The following is a 26183-nucleotide window of genomic DNA, read 5'->3' on the forward strand; positions in this document are numbered from 1 at the left end:
CCTTACGTTCAACAAACAGAACAGAATGTGTATGAAGACGAAGCGCTGAATTTATATTATCTTCGTGAACTACGGATATGATTCTATAGCAGAATATGGGAGTGAAGTTCAATTCCAAGGCATATCGTTTTACAAGAAGTCGGCTCTGATTGGCTCCCTATGGCTGATATCACATTGAAGCTGATCTGGTATCGGCTTGGGGAGAGTTTCGACAAAATGGCGAATGCGGGCCAGGGAATTACGGCTTGGTTGTTTTCTGACTGGGACGATAATTTATTGGATGTTTTGCTTTTCGGGTGGATCGGCTGGGCAGTATTAGTCGTTATCATTGTCAATGCAGTGCTGACATTTTTCGGGCCTTTGAAACCCCGCGATAGTTGGGACCACAGTACTGTCGGGGTTTCAGGGCCGATTGTAACAGACAAAACCGGAGCGGAATCCTGTCAATGGTTAAACTCGGCTTTAAATTGGTTCTACTTGCATTATGACAAGTTTCCAGAGTTTGTGGACGCTTGGGTATTGGGTTTAAATGAACAGACAATCAAACTTGGGGTAAGTGTGTCGAAATTGATAAAGAAATGAAGAAAAAATGTAATTACTCTTTTGGGGGACTGTCTCAAAGGTTGATATTGGGAAGTTATTGCATGTATTGTGAGGAAAAAATATAATATAATGTCATTTCATTTTGTGTTTCTCAATCTGTGCACATTTTATATAATTTTCTTTAACAGTATTAAGATAACTGATGAAATGCTTTTAAGTGTTTTTATTGTTTACCCTGTACAGTAATAATATCCATCTTCATATGGAGTGCTAATTAAATTAATGAAACTGCTTTATGAGTAGGTATAGTCAGATACTGAGATAGTAACTGTGAATGTAAAAATCAATACCATATACAATGAAAACAAACACAGTAATTTAGTGGTCTGGAATAGCCTAAAATATTGTTGATGTATGAAAGATCATGCTGTGAGCCTAGGATATAAAGAATAGCGTAGCAGGCTCCTGTGTGTTTTAGTGACTGTTTTACATGTATGACAGCATTATTGCATTCACTTTCAGAATTTCTTTTTGCTTTATTTGATTGGGTTGTCACAGTTCCTCAGATATCGATCTCATCTTTTTTTTTTTTTTTTTTTACATGTCATATGTTCAGTGTACCACCCTACCAATTCATATTTCAATGATGTACTGCAAATTTGGTAGTAGTGTCATACATGCAGATAAAGAAGTATATTAAAGCATTGAAAAAATTATAAAATAGAGTCAAAGGAACCCCTTAATTACAAGCACATCAAAATACTATTTTAGAAATTATTTTGATAAGAGGAAAATTGATAACGTAATTTAATATTAAAAGTGCCCCCCCCCCCCCCAGAGAGAGAAAAAAAAGGTAACACATTTTGAATGTCAAACATTTTATAAGAGAGAGAAGAAATTAAAGAGTATGTTGACATTTAAAATGGTGTAACACATTCACTAATTTGAGAGAAAGGAAAACTTAAATCAATCATAAAAAATGATATAAACTATAAAAGGACTAGTGATAAAAATCAGATAGTTACAGGATACTTCATGTGTATCAGAATTTCGTAAACCAAGTATTGAAACTTGCATGTGCAAAATTCTAGGATATAGTTTGGCTTTCTAGAAGTCAAAAAAAAAGAAGCAAATTTATGCAAATTTTTGCAATTTTTCCACATTAGCTACAGGCACATATTCCAGATCAGCTGTTGAAAATTAAATCACATTTCATCCTCTCTCACTGAATAATTATGATGAGTTGCCATGGAAACAGTGATGTCTGGTGCTGTTGTTTGTAATTGTTATTTTCTTTAGCTAATCCCTCTTATCTATTTCATGCCTGATAATGACAGAAGGCAAGAAAGGATTCATTATTATGTTGGATTTTTTTATGTAATTGAAGAGGAATTTATATGTAATTAACTAACTTATAGGGAGCATTCTTCAGCTTTTTTGCATTGCTACTTCAGAGATGCATGTTTTCTGAATAATGAAACATCCTATGAATTTGATTCTGTGTTGATCTGTGTACATGTATTCTGCAATAACATCAACAAATCTTGATAAAACTTATTACATTGTCATGGTTAAATTTTTAAAGACAAGTCAACTCTATGAAGATGTTGATGACAAATTGACCAAACTATCAAAACAAAAAAAAGAGTTCAAATAAATCTATTTAGGGGTCCTTGGCTTCTGATGGAACTGTATCATGTGTATAAACCAAAATCCCTTGTTGATGTAGATGTTACCACAAACTTCATCTTTAACTGCTCAGTGACCAACATTGCTGAATACATGCAGATGTCCCATTCTTGAAGGGATGGATATAAAGCAAACAAATTACCAACCATTAGAATAGAGCTACAAAAGACTTTGGTTGTTCAGTGGAAATCTGCAACTAGTGGTCAGTTACAGTAGTCAAATTTAACATGTTTCAAGTAATGCACTACACATGTATTCTGACCAACAGTCCATTTGTTATATATTAACTGTGACCTGAGGTGACCTCTGATCTCCCTCAGTTCAGAATCACCCTGTGATGATGTCTGGACATTGTTTACAGTTAATTACATAATTTGATCATCATTTCCCCATCAGAATGCTCCCTATAACTGTGTTGGACTATCTGGTGATGATAAAGCCATCTAGATGGTCGGCTGCATATTGCTCCTAAGACACTGGGAGGTCATTATGTCTGCAGTGTGTCTTTTAGTTAGGCCTTAATGCTGTCTTATTTGTTATGTCTGCACATTATTAAGTGATGGAGTATGGCCAGGTGAACTTTTGATTCATAAGTAAGCTTCCAAAATTTAGGGGAAGCAGCAATTGTAAAAAAAAATCCCTCTTTGTCAAATACATGAAGTAACCATGTAGAGGTTCAGATGTTCAGCTATAGAAGTTTCTGTGACCCACCCTAAGCAAAAAGTTAAATTAAACAAAATCGTGTAACTCAGGTCAATTCAAAGTTTACTCCACTGGGTCAGATCATGAGGACAATAGTAATATACTGTATAACACAAACCACATTTTTGGATTTTTACTCCAACATTATATACTGTGCAAGACATGATTTTTTTTTAAAAGACAGACACAAGGTTCCTTTATATCCTGTTGTCTTCAATGAATGATTGTCATTTAGACTTTGATTCTAATTTAAAACTGTTGCAGTACGAGGGCTTAAAGACTTATTGCTCTATATATGTACTTAAAAACTTCATCTTTTAGAACCTTTTAGTCATATTTTATCTATAATCAATACACCACATAGCTTTTATTAATGAATTTTACTAATGGTTAATGCATTTTTAGCTATAAATGAACCAGTGAATCTACGTTTGATGGATCCATTCAAATATAAATTAGATACCGTTTTAACTGAATTACCCTAATATTCATTAAGATTCTTTGAAGTAGACTTAATGCATATGTACAGCATCTTTACTTTATATTTACAAAGCTAAAAACATTAAATCAAATGACAAACACAGTCAACCTCATTAATGATTATCTAGAACAACATGTATATGAAACCAAGAAAAATTTAAGATAACCAAAGTCTCAAAATTTAAGGTATTGAGGATAAAATACTTAAAGAATATGTGATGAGCACTTCCAAATAACTTTGACATATCCATGGTATTGGTGTTTTTTGAAATATTCTGAAGTTCAGCCTTATATATAAGCTTATTTAGTATTGTTTATTTCTTGTAACAGGGACCAGTACAGCTAAAGTTTGAACGCGTCAAGTCAGGAAGTCTGCCCCCGAAATTCAGTGAGGTGACCTTCCAGGCGGGTCCAGAGGATAAATATGTAAGCTTTTCATTTATTTGCCATACAATGTGTTCTTAGTTATTTCAGTTCTTTTTGAATGGACTTCATCATTTTCATCAGAAAAATGGATATAAGGAAAAATAGAGATAATGAACAGTTTTAATAAAGCTCAGGAGTATATAGAAATGATAGAAATTGAAAGCAGAACAAATATGGAATCAAAAAACAATTTAGAGGTTGGATCAGGTGCCATGGAGGAGTAAGCATCCCCAATGACCGTTCACACCTGTGTTTGTGGTCATGTGACTGCTCACACCTTTGGTGTGCTCCTAAATTGTCATAATCAGGCAAGCAGAAAAATCTGTATACAATTCAGCTGTGGGACTAAACACTGTATGAACTAATTAAATATAGCCAAAACAATTTCATTCTTAATCTTACAATTAAAGTATACTTAAATAATTTTAATATACGCTCACAAATAGGTGGAAAATTGCATGCAAGCTATATAAATCCCTAAAAATATTGCTTCGATAGCTAGAAGTGTAAATTTGTCACACAAACCGGTGAATGACATTGGACAGCCGTTACATATCACAGCCTTGTTTGTGTATCCCTGAATCAGTCATTAAGGGGAGAGCTGTTGTAATCCCCCAGGAATCCCAGATCTGTCAACTGTGTGACATGTTTTGTAACTGGGGAGATTGTATAAGCTCCAGACTGCCATTTTTGTATCATTAACAATTGCACAGTAACTGTAAACCTCATCAAAAACAACAATGCCTTAATTCAATATAAACAGTACTGCTTCATGTGTTTTTTTTCCTTTTGCTCTTTGCTCTATTATATTAGGATATCTGGAAAATTTCTATATTTGTATGCATGGGCAAATATTAGGCAACATATTTTGGAAACCTGGAAAATATCTATATTTGTATTGGCATATATTTCTTAATATAATATTGGTCAACATATTTTAGACATTTGGTTTTCTATAGTTCAAAATACCGGTATGTTCTTATATAGTTAAGTTTGTCTTAACTGGTTAAATTTACAGAACCATGATAAAGAATTTGCACTAAATGCATACTTTGGTGCTAGCTGATGAACATGCTCCAGAAGGAGTATAGCACAGTACTTGTTCATCTCTAGAAGAATAATTCTGTGTTATCTATAGGTTCTCTTTTATCCCTGATTAATATGGATTAGGTTGTTTTGATGTCTTACACTGTCATAGAATGGGCAGAAAGGTCTTGCTGAGAAATTGCTGTTTACAAATATGCATATGCCTTTGCAGAGGATTAATACATGTACTTTCTATCAGTTCAACAATTTTTGCATGCATGCAGGCAAAAAACATCATGCCATTAAAGTGCAAAGTATTAACCCACTTTGCATATGGGCAGAATCATGTTTTGAAACTGATATTTTAAATATAGATTGAAAACTGCATTTTTATGCATTAATTGACACTAAAATTAGACAATGATAAATTTTAAGCATTTTAAAGATGCATTAACATTCTTTGAATAGAAATGTATGTAAAAACTAATGGGCTTTGACAAATAAGAATGTATTGTTTTGTTTGTAGGTTGTCAAATGTAAGGTGGATTCCAAAGACTTGTCGTTTGCCATCTTTGCCTCCCAACAGACGACGGAGGGCGTTAAACTTACCAACCTGAACACCAGCATTCTCAAGCTGAAAGGCTCGGTGAGGGGCAATTCTGACTTTATCTTATATATCAGGAAATCGCATCCATAAAATATCTTAAAATATGATATATCTTTAAAAGAATAAGTACCACCTATATTTACAAGGTTGTCCCTATAAGACCAGGGGGTTGTGGAATTTCTCTGCCTTTAATGACTTTGGTATTCCTCCTCACTCCCCTCAGGCCTACTAAGAAGAAGAACCCAAGATCCCCTTAATCCTGTATTTAGTTGGGTTTCTTGTGGCATCTAGGAGCTGATTTACCTTTTAAATACTTCCCAGCCCCCCTCCCCACAAAAAAAAATCAGTTTTGATATTAGGATGCATATTGAGTCAGTATCTCCTGCTCTTTCTCATTGTAAAAGAACATTCCACACTAAACTACCATTAATTATAAAGATAAATGCCTATAAATAATTCTTTGGCATTCTTAACCAATAGAAGTTCATCATCCTCCAAGATGTGAAAACGCATGCACGTAAATAATTATATAGCTTTTTGCCAAGGCATGCAATAAAATACAGATGATCATGTCTTATTTAAGAGAACTGTTTATCTTTGAAAGCCAAACAAAAGGCTCAAAGCAACTTCAAGTGTAGTTTTATCAATAACATAGAGTTTGTATGTTACATCATTTGTGCAGCTAAGGCTATTGAAAAGGAAATTTAGATAAGAAATGTGATGAGATATGTTCCTCTTCATAATTACATGTAGTAGAAAATTGCATGTTGATGATTAAGAAGAAATCATTTCTATACATCATGGGAATTGTTGGAGAAGATATTAGATAGTGGAGAATTTTTTGTTGGGAAATTAAAAGTGTTCCCAGGTGCAAAGTTTTCATTTTCCAACAAAACATTGATACAGGGGTATATTCTCCAACAATTCCAAAGACAAGAGAATTATTTCTATTCTACTGTGGTCAAGTTTTAAACTTCAGTATAGATTTCAGCTTTGGCAGAAGTGTCTTATGATTTCACAATTAAATGCTACTTCTTGTTCCTTTGTACTTTGCACATTAGAAAAAGTGTTATGCAGTTTGAATCCCAATGAAACTTTTTGTCGCAAAAAAATTGCATCAAAATCAAAAAATGCCTCAATCCTTTACTTAATGAAAATTAACATTCAAAATTGATGATTTTTGTAGTTTATTCGAGAATAATAATGGTGCCATTTCTTTGATTTTCACAATAACCCTAGTAGAATATGTTTTGAATGTATTAAAAGGAATAAAATACACAGCTACAGCTTTTGTGTAATATATTCCAAATAAAATGTAGATCATATATATTATCAAAATAGCTAAAATTACGAGTATAATAAATTAAAAACAGACTTAATCTCTACTATACAAGATGTAATTTTAAAATAAAATGATTTTGCCTTGCAATTTCAACAATTTTTGATTCTTTTTATTTAAAGCATTTTGATCTAATATATGTCTTGATTAACATTCACATAACATCACTTAAATCATAATAAAATGAGGTATTTCTTCCAGCTTCGGTTGGAATGTTTTACGCACGGCAGTGATATGATGGCTAAGGTCGCCTTTGAAGGTCGTCCTGATGTTCGCATTGTTGGAAAACCTGTGAATCCATACCAGGTAGGCATATATATAAAGTGTACAGGCATTCTCAGGCCAGTGATCTCTCCTCCATTTTCCAGCTGATGTAGACATTTTTGTGTCTAATTATAGAAAAGCTTATCTTTAGCTGGGCTGTAGGGAGGAAAATTTTGAGTATTTATTTTGTGTGATAGTAGATTGGTTCCCCACCGCTATATTACAGAAAAATATAGAGATCTTAGAAACTCCCAGACCAAGAAACCATGTTCTACTATCATAGGAAAATCAAGTCTTGAGTAATAGCTCTTCATCTAATTTTGAAATGAAAGATTATATTTCTGCCCCACCATGAAGTTAACTTTATACAGACTCTTAGGGTATCTGCATTCAATTTCACCTGCTCATAAGATTTCTATCCTAGGATGACTAAGTGTCAAATTAATGAATCCCTAGTATCATATTTGCTCTATTACCATATATATTATAAGTACTAAGAGCATGGTATTTTCCATTCAATTATGAAATCTGCTTTAACTCAGATGCTCAGCTAGTAGGATAAGTTTCTGATGAGGCCAGAATTATTGACAAGTTGCTGGGTTGTTCACACCTTTTTGTTATAGACTTGGTCGTCTGTCGTCTGTCATATTTCTGTCTTCACTAAAGCTAACAAGTTGACTTATGAAATGTACAGAAGGATAGCAATATTTCAAAACTAATGAAATTGATCTTCCTTTTGTCTGCCTGCTGAAACAAACAGCAATATCAATTTCACTCTTGTAACCCTTCCAAACAATTTTAAAAGTACGAGTTTTCTGCATCTTGTATGATGACTGTTTCCTGGAAATGAAGATGTTTCCTCTTTTTTGAAATGATTAAAAATATGAAATATTGATGGATAAATGTTATGGGTTTTCATATGTAGGTGTGATATTTCAACATTTATACCTGCATGTTGTCTGTAAGCTATTCTTGGTTCAGTGAATGTTATGTCAGATGGTAGAATTCAAATCATTGCCAGGCAGGTAGTGGGTTTTCTGTTGCCATAGTTATCTGTAAAGCAGATAGCAGACGTTCATGTGATGGAAATGTCAGATATATATCATTTGAATGGATGAGAGATTTTTTTTGCGTACAGAAGCTATATACACACCTACACAGTTGTTGGAATCCTTCACACATGCACACAAGAGAAAAATTCTTTGATTTTCTTGCTGAAGTGTATATAAATTTGCTTACAACATAATTTGATGTATGCCTAATTGGAAGAAGATAGCTAGGTTTTCTAGCTAGGTCTTTTAACCTAATATTAATGGCATTTAGATTAAATTATAGGTATCAGTATTTCTCAATTTCTTTAAACAAATGAGACAATCACAATAAACCATATTTATAGTTGATAGCATTGAAGTGAAATGCTATATGTATGAAACCTAAACAATTGATTATAGCTTATTACTAATTAAAAGTTACTATATATTCATATTCTAGAGGTAAAGTAGGTAATGAAACTCATCAGAAGAGATATCATGGTTATATTTGTATTAAATTAGGTAATATAGACATATTTATTCATTATTAATGCATTTCTAATCCTGTCAGTTTTTACGTTATATTAAAACTGATTTATATTGATTTTTTAAATAACGTACAAGATGTTACTTGTAAAATTTTGTTAATAATTTGAAATGATAGCACAGGGACTGAATTTCTTTTTTCAAAGAAAATATAAGGAATGTCTTTGGAAAAAATTGTTGTTAGCTAGGATTTTAACTTTCTTTATAAAATTTTTGAAAATTTTCCCAATGTATACAGGCTATTTCTGCCAGAAAAGCTCTGTTTCAATTTTAATTTTATTTCATATCCATTTGTCATCAATATAAATCCATAGATTTACTGAATGTTTTACCAGTCTTATTTGTGTGTGGTGTAGGACCCATCAGATTTAGTGGACATTGAGGTGGTGGAAGAGGTGGTCAGAAATGCCATCTGTCTGGCCACCACAGAATTCAACATCACCAAATGGGTGACCGGTCAGTCCCAGAATATCCCCCGAGTGTGTGGAGGGTCCCCCGCCTCTTCCCCAGTCTCACCAAAGCCCCGCACAGAGGAAGTCTTCAAACCCATCGAAGTCAAGCAGACCCAGAGCTCTGTAAGTATCTTAGCTGAATAGAATTAAGGCTTTATTTTCTTAGAAAATATTTCAAATAAGGACTTTTTTTAAACATATTTTATATAACTAGAAGGATACAGGAAGTCTTATTTTATCAAGTTGTATTGTTTCCATTAGTCTAGTCCTGATTTACTTTTAATTATTATTTCTTAATTAATAAAAAATGTTATCCTTTTATCCCCTAGTACTCTGATGAAGAAATTTGACTCTTCCTTATAACCATCTATGATCTTGCCATTTTAGGAAACCACAGGTTTTCTCCCAATAACTGTATGGCCATGTTGATTGTTGTGCTTTGCAGAGCTCTGATACATGTATGGAGTAATATGATAATAAATCATACAAGGTCTTATACTAAATTTGATACTTTTGACTATGAAAAGTTCCAACTACCTGATCAGTACATCAGGCTTACAACTGGTATAACCATTCAACAGGGGATGTTAACTCCTCCTAGGCACCTAATCCCACCTCTAGAATATCCAGGGGTCCACGTTTTATGCCATCTTCACAGATTTGTATTGCTTGTGTATTTTTTGAGATCGATTGCTGTTAATAATTATCTACACTTTTTAACATGCTATGTATATGCTTGATCAATACATGAAATTGAATTGTAATCAGTATCAATGTTTTTAACAATGACAGGACAGGAACTTAAACATTATTGTTGTTTATGCAAACATACTGAAGCTTTGTCTCATCCACATTAAGAACATTTTATAGTTTCATGCAGCATCCCTATGAGGGCATGATTTATGCTTCAATTTGAATTAAATCATGTTGATATAATTCATGTTCTGCTTCACTTTGAAGCCTACACAAAGATTTAACACTGCCAGAGGAGGTACAGTGTACATTTCAAATAAGCTGTCTTCTGGGAGCAGTCATTAGTTTAGTAGCGTAGTGTCAATTTGTTTATGAGCAAATCATTGATTTTCTCTTCAGTTTCCTCCACTGAAATTAGGATTTTGTGATTTAAAGATCACGTAATGAAAAAAAAAAGTACAAGCAATTCATCTGAATTTTTGTTAAACATTGGAGATTGATTGTTATCATCAACCTCGACCATGATTGCTGGAGCACAATGACCTGTACTTATACAGTCTATGACTAATGGCTTTAACAAAACCTTTTTGCAGTTGCTACCTTATTTTATACACATTTGTAGAAATGTAATATTTTATGAGTTTACTGAAAAGTTTTTTATGCCCTTGTCATGAAATGCTTAGCCAGCTAGGGCATGAATTGTCCCCCTTTTCTATCCTTCATTTTGGCATTTTTTTCCATCAAATTTGTAGCTTCCCGACTTTACTTGCTGACCTTGTAGATAATGTTTTTATAGGTATATCTCTGTTCAAATAATATATAGGCTTTGCAGTGATTGGCCCATTTTAACAAAAGTTATGCCACATATAGACTTTTTTGTAAAAAAATCACTGTTTTGGGGACTCTTTAAGATCTGTATTTTCATATATACAACTTTGCTGTGATTTCAGTTCCAGTCTCCTGGCTCCAGCTTTGCCGCCCCCACACCCAGGACAAACAAGAGCTCTGAGGACAAACGACTGTTGGTCAAGGTCATCAAAGCCAGTGGACTGGCCACCAAAGGTGTGACAGGTAAAGGGAAAATTCCTGTTTCTGATGAATTAATTAAAGATCATGGTTATGAAGAAGGCTTATAATTATACATGTATAGGTAATGCATACTGCCAAATGTATATACCTGTTTAAACAAAATAAAACAAAATATACTTAAGATTACTACTGACAAGCACTGCTTAACATATATTGCTTCCAAGGTGCTTTAAGGACAGATTATACAAACAAAAAAATTGATACCTGGATTGCTATATATTTTTGGATCTATTTTAATTGGAAATGATGTGAATAATAAGATTTTTGACAAAAGTCTGTTCATATCATCTGTCCTTACAGTAGTTATTCTTCTAAATAAAACTTACCTATTACCTAAAACTTGTCTATTGCTTTTGATGTCAGATTTCGGATTAAGATTTTGTACTACTTTAAGATTAAAATTCAAGTTTTATTTGAAGCAATACCCTATATTTTTTCATGGATTGTATGTAAATTCTGGTATATGTCTTGCTTTGAACCAGGAACTATAGACCCTGCCTGTGTTGTGTTCATGGACAATCCACCCCAGAGTCAGATCACCAGTGTCGTCAAAATGTCCGTCAATCCTTTCTGGGACGAACAGTTCTTGTTGTGAGTAAATATTTCAAGAAAATACAGTGCCTTTTTGGATTTATGAAAATATTGTCTATTTCTGTTAAAGGTGACTTTTTAGTTTACAAATGTCATTGGTTCCTTTGTTTTAGTGATCTGACTGGAAATACAAGAGAACTGAAGTTTGAGGTCATTGACAAAAGCAGACCTACTGGAGGTAAGTTGTAACACTGCTTTTACATAATAGTGCAATACAATATGTTTTTCCTAGACAGTGCCAAAAACTTTTGCTGAGAGTTCTTTTCAGTATTTTATATATATCATGATTTAAGAGTTACTTCCTTGGGTATACCATCTGTTCATCTCATTGCTTTTAAGTCTTTGAAAAATAATTCCTAGCTCTTTTAAATAATTAAGCCCCTTTTTTCTCTATATAGAAAAAAATATGAAAAGTTTAGATCATCAGAAGTATTTACAGTTGACTATTTCATAGAAAGACAACTAAATAAATAACTGACTAACTGACTAATTCAGTATCTATTTATGACAGAGAACTTTCTTGGTGAGGCTATTGTGTACTATGAGGACATTAAGAGGAATGCCAGCAGTCGGCAGATCATCCCCCTACAGGGCGTCACGGACGACGGCAATATGGCCAGCGGCTCCATTACTGTGGAGGTTTGTCTGCTGTGTGACATGTTGCATCATTTCTATTTATAGATTAGAAATTGGAGGGAAAAAAATTAGATGATCAAATTGTGTTTTGATATTAGAAGAGGGTCAATAAGAGTAGTTGGTAGAATAGATTAGGAATTTAGAATATATGAAATTTTGAAGAGATTTAAAATCGGTGAAATTGTATGTTATGTTGCCTACTTTGTTATTATGTTAATGTATCGTTCTTATCTTGTCAATGTTTTCATTTAATTTTGTAAATTCAGTACTCCAGTGGAAGTAAATTAGCAAAAAAAAGTTTTCTCTATGGAATTTCTTCATTTCAATTAAATGATGTCTAGTATTTAGTACAAATTCAAGAGTAATTGCTTCTTTTAATTCCATCCTCATGTGTAAAGAAGAAATAATCATTGATCAGTGCATAAGGGAATGTCTCAAAGGAGTACTGCATTTACGATGTCATCCAATCTGTTATTTAACAATATTTCTTTAAAAATGCCTAGATTTTAAGAATATTTAATTTTACACACGCTTAATCTTTAAATTTTTATTTATTTTTTGATACTCAAATGCAGTAGGTATTAGGAACTGTGGATTTTACAAGCAGATAAATAAAAAGTCTGCTCTCAGTGCAACCATTTTGGAAATATTTAGATTAAAGGGGGAAAATTGTAAAACCAGAAAAAAATGACATGTGTTTTGTGAAATTTTTCAGTTTCGCCACCCTCAGAAATAGGTCTTTTGAGCCCTATCTTGCCTTTGATGTATATATGTGTGCCATATTTATCACGTGTGGAGTTATAGACTTTCTAGTAGTGTTTGTTTCCATGGTTTCCGAGTTCATCATTTTGAGGATATTTGTTACCTTGACAATGGGTTTTTGTTTAGTACAGAAGGTGAGCTTGTGATTTTATAAAAGGGAACGTGTCAAAAGCATTTTGGAAGATTGGTGTTGATTATGTGTATTTTTTGCATATTAAGTCTGCAAAGTAGAGTTATATACATGTAGTAGTGCCGTTGTTCCATGGTAATAACAATTATAGCTAGGATTACATCATGGGTAATGAGATATATGGCAATTAACTTGGATTGCTTGAAGAAATCATGCTTAATTTGGTAGCCATTATTAAAGATGGCTGACTACTCAAAATTAATAAAACAAGATCAGACATGTCATTTTGGAATGAGGGAATAATTTGTTCTTTTTTCGCTGTATGTAAAATCCACAGATTAACTGCAAGAAGCTTATGTAAAAGTATGTGTGGCATTTGTTATTTCAAATATTGATCTTTGTCCCAAATCTTATGGGGAAAAAACTGTAATTGCATTAAAATGAATATTTCTATTGAACATTTTGCAGTAGAAAAAATACTATGCAGAGGAAATGACAAACCATTCTTTTAATTAACAAATGCCAAAAGAAAAAGAATATATCTTTAGAAATGTCCATTGCTAAAATCAAAGTGCAAAATCAAAATACTTGCTGATGCTTCTTAGCGCTCATGGTTTCTATCTTAACTGGTAGTCGGCCTTCTTTATTTTAGTAAAGTTCGCACTTTTCCTGTCAGTTGAAATCATATCACATGTGCTAAATTTGTTTTTGTCTGCCTGGGTGCCAAGAAAACTGCCTCAGTGGCGTACATGTATGTATATTTAGGAGATCTGGAATTGCCGATTTGTTGCTCTGCATTTGAATGCTTGGAATGTCCAATAAAGATATGTTATTGAAGACTTAGTCAGTGATGGAAAAGGAATGTTACTCTGCATGGCATAAAATAAAGACTTTAAAGATATGATGATATATAGTAAAACTGTTTTATTTATTGCAGCTCTATATGTATATAGACATGATAAATCAGAATTGTAGAGACCTACCAAAAAGTTCCCTTTATACTGGCTGATATTTCATTAAAGAGGAAGCAAATGAATGTTCTGGCAGTCAGGCATTAAAGTAGATACCAAATCATCACTTAATTCCTCCTTCGATTAGATTCATTAGTTGAGTATTCATGCCCTTGCAAATCAGTTAGCATAACCATTTTACTTCAGCTCTTAATGCAAATAAATCTTGCTTACATATATACATGCATATAGATGTCTATTAATATGCATTTATATCATATGCTACATGTATCAGTGCATGGAAAGAAATGAAAATTATTTGATGTTCATTGTATTTGTATAAAATTTGTATGCATATGTAGGTGTGACACAACCAAAGTAATAAATTGGATTATATTATCATCTCAGTACTGAAAAATGTCATAGCCAGGTAAGGGCTGTTAAGCAATACTTAATGGGCCCTTTTGTTGTGCCATTTTACTTCAAAATATATATACATTGTATATACATGTATCTTTATCATTTAAAACAATTATTGGTGATTTAGTTCTCAAATATTTATTCCATTTGTCTTTCTATCCCTATTACTACGTCAGGTTTAACTTTAAATCTAGGCTAGAGAGAAATCTCATATTTAAAAAAAATGAGGTCAAGGTCACTCATTAAGGTCACTAATGACAATATTTAGTTGTTTAGGGTATTGTGTATTGCAAACATTGAATTTACTGATTTTAGCAATTAAAAAAAGTTTAAAGTAAATATTCTTGTTAACAGTTTCTGTTTCTTGACCCTGTGGACACTAATGGGTTGGGCCCAGTGATGAACCAGAAGAATGTCCTTCTCGCTTGGAGGCATTTCTGGATACAAAGAGAACAATCCAAGTGAATTAGGACATATTACTTACTGGAGTATTACTTTCATATGTTTATTATTTTAATCATTACCAGTATTCGGGGCATGTACAACTCCTGGTTACCACGACAACAATGACAACAGAGAGACAGCAGAAAAATCAGAGACATGAGGCTGCAGTTGATGGTATGCTCACTTTGTGTTAATGTGTAATATATACATGTTTATACAAATATGGTATACATGTATCTTTATCATTTAAAACAGTTCTTAGTTCTCAAATATTTATTCCATTTGTCTTTCTGTCAATTTTAACTTTAAAGCTAGGCTAGAGAGAAAGCTCATATTTAAAATTTTTGAGGTCAAGGTCACTCATTAAAGTCACCAAGGACAATTTATAGTTGTTAAGTTGAGGGTATTGTGTGTTGCAAACTTGAATACATACTGATTTTAACAATTAAAAAAGTTTAAAATAAACATTTTTGTTAACAGTTTCTGTTTCTGGACCCTGTGGATGTTTCAATTACAAAGAGAACATTAATATATCAGAGAGAAGGTAATCATAGATGGTATCTCACTGATCCTTATAGAACTTTGAAAAAATCCAAAATATTTTTGTGCCAGTAATATAGGGCTTGTAGCAAAGTTTTTCTCAAACATGTCTGATGTCTCAATTACCAGTAAGATATCAAAGTAATCTTAGAGTCTCTATCCTCAAACTTTGAATCCTGATCGAGATATCTTGGAAGTTTTACCTCAGTTTCAATGAGTTTGAGATGACTAAGTTTGACTGATCGTAGTTTCAGAGTCCTCTGAGGGTTTTAAAGAAATTTTAAAGACCATGGTCAGAAATATTTATTTTTTATGTTAGGGCTGGGTACAGACCATTTATATAATGCGATATTTTAAATTTGCGACATGTATTGCAATATTTTTTTTTGTTGTCATATTTCATTTACATGCAAAATGTACATAACTGTGATAAGTAACCTTGAACACGGAAAAAAATCTTGTTGATTTCATCTAAGTTATGCTCTGAAATGCTCCCACAAAACTTCTGTCTTACTGTTTGGCTTAATAACAAACTTTCATAAGTCTATTTTTATACTTAACGACAAAATTATGTGCCAATATATCGATATTACAATATCGTATTGCGATAATTTTTTGTCATTTTCGCAATATATTAACATATATTTCAAGAGAAAAAGATCAATTATATCATATGAGTTACTATTTATGATTCTCGAATGTATATCAACTTCATGTTTTAAAAATAATTTTTTAAAACAACACATCAAAACAGCCAATTGTGTGAATTGTGATGTTTGTATGATTGAGGCATAACGATGCCTTGAAGAAGAATCTATTTTATATTAAAACATAATAGATATATTTTTCAAAAAATAATACAAAACTTATAATTAGACAAATTAGCCTTTTGAAAAAGTAAATCCCTTACTTCAACGGTACAAAAAATAACACACTTACATTACAGATTATTTTTTTATCATAGTCTCTCAGTGTTAAAAAAGGAGAGAAAACTTTTGATTGGCTTTGTCAACTAAAAAAAAATAATATGTGTATGATATGTTTTATGCAGTGCATGGACCTCATCAAAGGGCTATATTTATATGATATTGAAATATATTTTTGCCCAGCCCTATTTTATGTCATTTATGTCATTTCACATACATTTGAATCACAGCAGAAATGACTTGTCCAAATCTACATGACATGGTTAATTACATCTGGGAAATTATGTAAATATCAATTTTCTTTTTAATGAAAAAGAGAAAAAAACAATATATAGTGTGTTTGTATTTGATGTACACTTTCTATGGTTTAATTGAAAAGTTGGAAAGAGGTATCTACAAATATCAATCACTTCCACAAAGAGAATGGTTTCTTAGTGTTGTGTTTGTGTTTTATGCAGTGCATGGTACTTTCATTCACAAAATAATTCAATAAATAAACCAGAGTTGTTAAAAAAATTTCAAAGAAAAAAATGAGATTTTTTTCCCAGTTTGAAATTAATGAGTTGTTTTAGCAAGGGGCAAAGTTATCAACTTTATCCTCCCCCCCAAAAAAGGCCAATTATTCTTATACATTGCATATATTATGACTGAATTTTTAGCAACTCTTTATTTTTTTTTGATTACTAATAATGCCAAATTTAGATGATTGCTTAATATTTCCCTTAATCCATAAAGCTTGAGGCTATAAAATAAAAAAGTCAGACTTTTTTAGTCTGTATGCTTATTCAAAGAAAAGCATTAGTTATGTGTAGACAGGGCAAGTTATGTGTAGGCAGTTTGGTTTGGAAGCAGCCTTTCAAGATATAGGGTGTGATAGAAGCTTTTATTAAGTGTGTTGTGTCTGACGCCAAAAAAAAAAAAAGTTTAATGAGTGAAATTCCGGCTGTTTTGTATGCTCAGAAATTTGACAGTATTGTTGCTTTATATTTGTGATATATATATATTTTTTCTGCATGTATCTCCTCCTTTTTTTCAGCATCCCCACATTTTATAGAGAAGCAAAATGTTTTTGATTTTGATATGTCGGAAAACACAAGTATAGACACATTGAATACGACCAACGCCAGTATGCATCGCCAGAATTTGTCTCTGTCCTCGTCAGGTAAAACTTAGTCATTCAAACTCTTTACTAACTCTTGTCTTCAAAGCCTGATGTGTTTTCTCTGTAGGCTTATAATGAAGTATTACTTGAACAATCGTGAAAATTAGTCCACCCCTAGATTACTCCCATCAATTCATCTATGTCAGTGTAAAGCTCAACAGAGCTTGTGTTGACTTTTTTACTGCCAATCTATGAAGGTTAAAAACTTATCTTTTCCAATCTGAAAAGTAGTGAATTTTGCATATTGTTACAACTTAAGCAGAAAATTTTGTTGTAAAGTAAATTTCATTTATTGAATTGTTAATTAAATTAACAAGTATCTTTTGAACCTGTGAACAATTATAATTCGCCCCACTTAAGAAATTATGAAATTTTCATATGACTAAACAGGGACAAAAATGTAGTATGTAATAGGGTTACTTTCAAAACAACAAAAATTTTAATGCTTGCGAAACCATACATGTAGATAAAAAATCAACAAAATTTGATCCCCATGGAGATTTGTGTTTCCACATTAAATTAGTTCAACTCTTTCTGTTTTTATGCCCTTTTATATTGGAGATGAAGAATGATATGGTTATCTGGTGTGTCCATCTGTTTGTCTGTGTTTTCCCTTAACCCTTAGAGATAGCTATAATTTTTAAAAGTGTATACAATACATAGATTATTTACATTTGAAATCTAGCTTAGTTACTCTTAAAAAGACCAAGCCATTTTATATATTTTTTTTAAAAAAGCAGCTGATTAAAACAATACATTTTATTCCTACTTTCATTAAATTGTTTTTGTTAACATTTTCTTCTTTAACTCATGACTTTAAAATAAATGAAAAACTAAAATCAGTGTTGCATTTTCCCAGAGTGAGCAGCTTTGTCTTTCCTTAGTTCTGCGAGTTTGAATCAATCCTGCTGCATTGAATTTGAAGCAGTTTCTTGTTGTGAAGAGTAAAAATGGATTTTAAATTATGCAATGAAACAATAAAAATGAATATTAAAAAAAACAACTGAACCTCTTTCCAACTATAACATGCACCAATAATTTATGTACATGTAGAATATCCCAATGTCTGTCTCACATGTTGTCACAACACTGTAGCACAATCCCTGATTTTCAGACTTTGGACATGGTGATGTTCAAGTAAGTAAAACGAACAGCAGTTTGATACCTGTATCATTCTTGTGTGCTCATGCTGTGAACACCCCTGCATGACAGAAAACACTCCAGGAACCCCCAAAATAGCACTTGTATACCTTAATATTGTTATAACTTTAATTAGAAGTATTTTTAATACCCTATACTTGTGGAATTCGGATTGAAATCAGAAGTAATTCAATAACCTGTGCGATGAATTTAAGTTTATTTTAAGGAGAGGTTAATAACATATACACTTCCCTTGTCTATGTAAAAAAGAAATACTCCAATTTTCTTGTCCTAAAACTTGTGTACACCTTATTTTACCAAGCTATATAGTCATAAAACATAATAAAAGAAATTTTTTTTTCAAATATTAGAAAACTGACACTTTTGTTTTCCAGATCTTAAACTTAGGGAAGTAATTATAATTTCAGAATTGACAAAATAGTAAAAAAAAAATTTTTGGAAGTATTTAGAGCAACAAAAACAATGGAATGCAATTTATGATGGATATGTTGTAAAAGACACAATACATATTGGCCATAGAAATTTTGCCAGTGTAATACATGCACTGAAAAGTTAATTGTGCACAATACAGAATACTAGTCCAAGTGTGTGTGTACTTAGAAGTTTGTTTTATATGTATAGCCTGTTTTATTGGCATGTGCTTCCTGTGCTTGCAGCAGAAGTAGTAACTATGAATGGGGTTGAATCGGTGGCTGAGACTGCCATTCGTGAATTAAAGGACAGGAAGTTCAAATCTAAAACTCCATCTAGGACTAGTACACTCATCATTACAGGGGTCCAGAAGGTAAGACTTGAAGGGCAACAAAGGTCATAGTTAGGTAAGGTTTAAAGGTCAAAGTTAGGTAGGGTTTGAAGGACAACAAAGGTCGGAGTTTAGTAATGTAAAGCTAAAATTGCTCCTATGGTCAAAAGCTAGGTAAGGCCTGAAGGACAGTCACAGAAATTGTCAAGTTAGGTAAGGCTTGAAGAATAGAGTTAATTAAGGCTTGGAGGGCGCCAAAGGTCAAAATTAGGTAAGGGTTGAAGGTAAAAGTAAGATGAGACTTGAAGGGCACCTAGGTCAAAGTTTGGTAAGGCTAGAAGGGTTACAAAGGTCAAAGAAGATTAGACTAAAGGGACTCCAAAGGTCAAGGTTAGAAAATACCTGAAGGGCACAAAGTTAAAAGTTTTGTTAAGTCTTAAAGCTTAAAGTTAAAACTTTTTATATATGAATTTATAGTAAACTATATTTAGAACTATACTGTAAACTAACTTTTATTTGCGTGCGAGAAATATCTGCGAGTTTCACGACACACTTAAACTTGCGGATAACCATGTATTTTGCTTTGTAAAGAATGTTTGCTTGGTCACAAAAAATAATCATGGCAGATCTATTTCAAACTGACAAATCGTGAATAAAAGCTAATGCGAATAATAGTTGGTTTACTGTATTATATTAGTTCATGAAAAAATTCATCAAAATCATCATGTTGACTCTCCTTTGATGGTGTTCTCTGTCCATTTTATTCAAAGCAGATCTCGTAGCAATGCAAATTTATGTTATTGCATCATTTTCTGATCCAGTGGGTTGTAAGGGTGTATTAAGTACTAAATTTTTGTGACCATGTCCCACTAAATGAGATAATTTAGATATAATTAAGTGCTATTGTTCACCAAAAATTAGAAGTATATATTTTGTACATGGATGTCAGTCACAGAGTTAGATGTACATAATAGAAGTACCTTTTGTAGCGCACAGAGTTCTATGGATAGAGATATATTACTAACTCATAAGCATGTTGTTACAGTTTCAATCTAACATTATAACCTGTTGTAAAATATATATATGGGTTTTTATAACTTTAAGTATTTATTTGGAATTATTTACTGAGACTAAAAGCAGTACTGGTTTACTAAAAATATTGAGTGAAAAGTAATCATATAGCCTCTATTTATTCATAACAACTTGAAATTAACTTACCAATATTTAAATTAAGAAACAAATTAATAAAACCATTTTCATCTTTTTAAAGAGTCCTGAAGACCTGCATCAGGATGTTCCCGTGGTAACGACCCAACCTCCATCACCAGGTCATCAAGAGAAAGGTAAAACTTTACTGTCAATCAAATATTTATACTCAACTTTTAGGAGCAAATACATTACAGATCATGTTAAAATGAGAGTCAGAATGCATTGCCAGCCATGATCCTGATACATCAAGTATTCTAGAATTATGCAGATATTCTTATTTATGCAACTGAAATTTCAGAGAAATCTTCACAGTTGTAATGCTTTTTTACTTTACCCCATATTTTGCTACTTTTGTGCTTTCTCTTGTATACATGTATAAACAAAGAATAGCACATTGCTCACCAAAGCTTCAGTATTATCTGCAGACAACACAGAGTAATCTCAGATCTGATCAGCACATAGCAACACTCAAAGTCACAAAAGCTTAGAATAGATGGGCATAAGTTGTTTGCTTCATGCTTTGCAGATAGAAAGAAGGGCATGTCCCTTGCAAGGCAAATCAAGAAAAGATTTTCTCGCTCAAAGAAGCGCTCACGCAGTGCAGAAAGGTCGAGCAATTCTTTGAGAGAAGGCTCAAACTATCTGCAGCCACCAGACACTGGCCATGGGAAGCCACAATCTAAAGGTTCACTGCATCCACGTGTTCTAGTTCACTGAATGTTGTTCACATGTCTAGATTTTGTCCTAGTAGCTGGTTTTCGGATTTGATTCCCTTTTTTTTATTTATGTTTTATCATTTGCACAAACAATGTAGGGGTAGTGAATAGGCATTTAGCTTTTGAACCAGCATATTAGTTCTATAATATATGTAGTTGTCAGTCATGTACATAAAATAAAATTCATACATTTAGTAATAATTCAGTCAGTAGAATGCATGTACTGTACATGTATGATTAATATTTATATTCCATTTGCACTCATTAACAGTGTGATAAATTATATGTTTATGTAGCACAAACACAGTGTGTCCATTTAAATACTGTATACATGGGATTTTTTTGGCCCAATGTTATTTTCATCCTTTCACACTTGCAAAGTTTACAGCGCTGCATCACTATTTTTAATTTACCCAGTCACAGTTCTATTTAAGAAATAATGCTGTGTTCTTTGAATTAACCAACTTTTAAGCAGGGTAAAAGGGGCAAAATAAAAGTGGTGGTGAAAATTTCCGTGTATACATGCAGCATTAGTATATTATCTGATGACAGAAATCTCCTTGTCCAGTCAGAAATGGTTTTAATGACAAATTCTAAATTCACTGTATATTAGTATTAATATTGATATAGTGAATGTATGGATATAGCATAGTATGGATATTTTGTCTTAAACTAGTATTTAGTATTTGTAAACAAAAAAAAAACCATGTTTTTGCGTGGACCCTGAGGTCCACGCAGTAAATATATAAGCGAAGTTAAACCGGATGCCATGGGCAAACGACAGGCTACGCATGCGCGAGAATACTAGAGAGTTCGCACCTACGGCAAATTGCCCGTAGAATAATTCGCCCTATTCGAATTAGAATATACCCTTCATTGGCAAATCACTCTTTCAAATCCGCATGCATGTATTCATTGGCGGATCCGAATTTTTCTCTTATACAAATACTTATGTCTATTCTCTTATACAAACTAAACATTGATTCTGTGGAACATGTACAAAGATTTTAAAAAGTAGGAAGAACTTGCGTATAAAGATACATGTAACTTAACAACTTAAATAAAACGTCATTCAACAACGAGTTCTTGCTTTTAAGTTTTTACCGGCGTTAGCTTTTTGCCTCAGACTCGATATTTCAGCAATATAACTACCGTTTGATAGAAGTATGTAGCAACAAATGCTCGAGGGGGTGGGGTCTCCGACAAAAAAATATCTTCGTTCTACAGAGCTGTGCTACACGTGAACCATCAGATCTATTTTCCCATGATAGATTTCTTCCGTATAAATCCAGAACAGGTTTTGAGTCCCAGCCATTATGGGTTGCATGTACCAAAACATCTCCCGGTGTTTTAAACTGACAAAAGTAAAGGCTAATCATGCTAATCGGAGATAAAATTTAACAAATGCTTTAAGACTTCAATCAGTCATAAGTAGGCAGATCATAGTAGAATGTGTTAACAAACCTACATGAATATTCACTACACCTAAAAATTTAACACACCTTCATGAATATTCACTACACCTAAAAATTTTCTTAAATTGAATTTCGGTTAAAAACACATGCATATGGTCCACGTATTGCAGTCCTTTTTTAAAGGACAGCAACTTGTTAATCATCTTTAGCTTTTATTGGTACTCAAAATTCCAAGATTGGATTGGAATATTTAAAGCTTTCTAGGTGAAATGTGGGAGAAAACCTTTGTAGACAAAAAATTAGAAAACAAAATATTTTATGCATCACTGCTTTGTATATTGCATGACCAACAGACACACTAGAGCTTTGGCACAAGAAAGAAAAATAATTTCCCTTGCTTTTGCTACCAGTTTCAAATTGTTTTGGTTTTTGTATGTATAGTTATTAGTATTAAATTTTTCTGTTTCTAGAACTAGATTTGAACAAAGGTTGCAAATTTTGAACATTTAAATTAGACATACTTCTAAACATGTCTCTAATGAATTGCTAATTGCTATTAATTAAATGGCTAAGTAAATCTAGATTAGATCAATAGGTTTTGTTTTACCAGTAGGCATGAAATTTTTATCAAACTCTATCTTTTTTTTATTGCTAGATGACATTGAGTTAGTTAGAGGAAAGGCAGAGCCACCCGGAACTCCAAATCTGAAGAAATCTCGTTCCCTCGGGGGAAGCCTTAAAAAACTGTTCCGCAGGGGAAGGAAGCAGCAGCGAACACAAGGGGAAACCTCCAGGGAGAGTTCATTTTCCCGTTCCTCAACACGCAATGTCTCACAAGGCCCCTCTAGGGAGGGTTCATTAAACAGAAATGTTGACCCAAAGGATATGCAATATCAACAGACATTAATTTCATAGCATTTGTTAATTATTAATCATAAAGTATATGAGAAAATTTTATATATTTTCATATAGAAAAACTATTGATATGACTCATGAAGCTGTAGCCTAGCTAGTATTTATATTTTTTGATATAATTATCAGAAAACAAAAATTACTTTCATAACTGAGATTGGATTAAATCACAATTAATGGCAAAGATACGATTAATTTTATCAGTACTTTCTTTTAAAGAAACAAATGTTTTCATGGTGGAAAAAAAATAACATTGCTTATATCTGCATCTATTGATCTGAAAAGATTGTTATGAATACAGTGCTAGCTATCTAATCAAACAAATCTGTTTCACTGTGAATTCCAAACTTTATTAAAATTCCCATTTTATTCTGTTCTTTACACCTTGTAATCCAGCCCCCTGTCTATTGTGACGCAAAATTTGTCCCCCAGTGAATGTTGGATTAGACAGATTGCACTGTATTTTCAATCAGTGGTGGAAAACAAGGTCCCATATGATTTTTGTTTAAATTTACATTGATATTAGTTTTGTAAGTCAGTAAAAGGTTAGCTTATTAGCATTAGCATAATGTTTTCAGTTCCTAACAGTCATTTAAATGCTTTTATTAATTGAATTCATATAAAGTATGCAAGGATCCTTCTGTCTGCCATTATTTTCTGTTCAGTTATTTTTGTCACACAAGGTTTTCATCTGCTTTTTTCCATGGAAAAAAATCCTATTATGTAAAGAAAAATGCCCCATAGTGTTTGCAATCATACTTCTCCCCTCCGAATGTCGCCTCAAAAATGAACACAGACCATGTAAAGTAAACACTGTTAAGTCTGTATACATGTACATTACTGTAAACTTTTATATTCATATGGGATGTTTAAGCATAATATTTTCACCTTGTATAAAATATGCCTTAATTATTGTTCCTTCTTGTGATTTTCCCTTTAAATATACCTCCTGTAAAAGTGTTTTATTATATTAACTTTTTTTGTGTACATTTCAAGAGCTTCTTAGTTATTTCAACATTGTGTTTTTGGCTGCCTGTAAATAATATGATTTGTGTGTATTGTATTAAACACTGTTCGTATTGTAAAAAGTATTACATTATTAGGAATTTCTAGATTGGTCTATGACCAATTTTCAGATAAGCCTGTAAAATTTGTGATATCTATAGCGTAGGACTAAATTATTTTCAAAGATATGTTTCTGATTATAGACTTGTTGATGCAAGACTTTGAAGCAAGTTTCAAGTTTCCTGCGTTAATTCTTTTTTAATATTTAAGGGAAAAAAAGTGTTATAATTACTTTTAAAACAAAAACTTATGGTATTAAAACTATTATTTCTGTTTTTATTAGTTCTAGTAAACTTATTTAAAGCATTTAAAACACATGTTCCACAATACTGCTATTATAACCAGCTTCCAATTTAAATAAAGATCTCTTCACTTTTTACTAAGGTTGTGAAATGTTGTGTCAAGTAGACCAGATTTAATTATAGAAGAATCCATGGTTTAAAAAAGCAAAATTTTGGTATGTAAAAAGAATTCATGGATATGCTTGGTTTTATGGAGTATCTATAAATATTTTTTTTTTCTTCTTAAAAAATTGGAAATAATACTGATATTATGGAGGACAATTGGGAGTTTACATGGTTTATGTAAGCCCTTCTCTTTTGTTAGTTACTAGTTGTGTGATTGTTTCTTCAAAATTGATTATACATTTATCAGTATATTAAAAGGAAACTGACAAATGTTTGAAACAGTATTTTTACACAGTCTAGTCCATTATTGTTTATATACTGTAAAAGATGTTAAGTTTTTAATGTTCTGTGAATTTTTATTTGAGAAATTGTATATTTTTCTTTCTCTGTGCAGAAATCCAACAAAATAATACTATTTTCAAAGTTATATTTAGCAAAACATTGATGAAACAGACCATTAAAATAATAGAAAGTTATTACAGGTGAAAGAATTTATTTTGATATTATTACAAGGAAATGCTGAATACCTAGTAAAAAATCAAGAATTTGAGCATTCAGGAAAGTACTTTGCTGTTAATGTTTCATTGATCTCCAGAATTTTCTTGAAAAATTTCAAGATTTTTTTTTTTAAATATACTACTTGCTGAACTTTGTATTCTGATGATGTATTTTTTTTTTTTTTCATTTTTGAGTGCATTTAAAAATTCTTTTTTTTTCTCTCTCTCTTTTTAGGAAATGAAATGCATTTGGCCTGTAAATGTCATGTAGTTTGTTTGGTATATTGTACTTGAGTACCCCAAACTGTTGGTTACTTGTTAAGCCTTTCTTGCTAATTTGCTTTGTACTTTTTTTGGTCTAACTTTGACCTTGGCAATCATTTAATATAGAAAAAATATTTATCCAAAGACAAAATCAATGTAAATTGAAATTGAACTTTATGTGACAAGACTTGACACAATGCAGAAGCGATTGAACATTTTTTTTTATTCTTAAGTTGTAGTATTTCTAGATGTAAAAGTGTCTTGCCAATGCATGAATAGAAGATTTGATTTTTTTAATGTGAGTGTGTGTAGGACCAAAGATTCATGAAATAAAAAATGCCACTGTA

General features: G+C 32.2%; 1 protein-coding gene across 1 annotated transcript; it reads left to right on the plus strand.

Moving 5' to 3' along the window:
- LOC134264774 (uncharacterized) lies at nucleotides 1-26183 on the plus strand. The gene is given in 16 exon segments (XM_062747055.1): nucleotides 1-552; nucleotides 3745-3840; nucleotides 5393-5512; nucleotides 7014-7118; nucleotides 9010-9228; nucleotides 10749-10869; nucleotides 11370-11478; nucleotides 11592-11656; nucleotides 11990-12117; nucleotides 14731-14790; nucleotides 14826-14994; nucleotides 17323-17448; nucleotides 19266-19393; nucleotides 20622-20694; nucleotides 21087-21245; nucleotides 23347-26183. Coding segments are annotated over 16 exon segments (2331 nt in total). The 5' UTR covers nucleotides 1-159; the 3' UTR covers nucleotides 23607-26183.

Source organism: Saccostrea cucullata, unplaced genomic scaffold (genome assembly GCF_032062105.1).
Source record: "Saccostrea cucullata isolate Sc308-1 unplaced genomic scaffold, CSIRO_AGI_Scuc_v1 ctg613, whole genome shotgun sequence".
NCBI classification, from domain to species: Eukaryota; Metazoa; Mollusca; class Bivalvia; order Ostreida; family Ostreidae; genus Saccostrea; species Saccostrea cuccullata.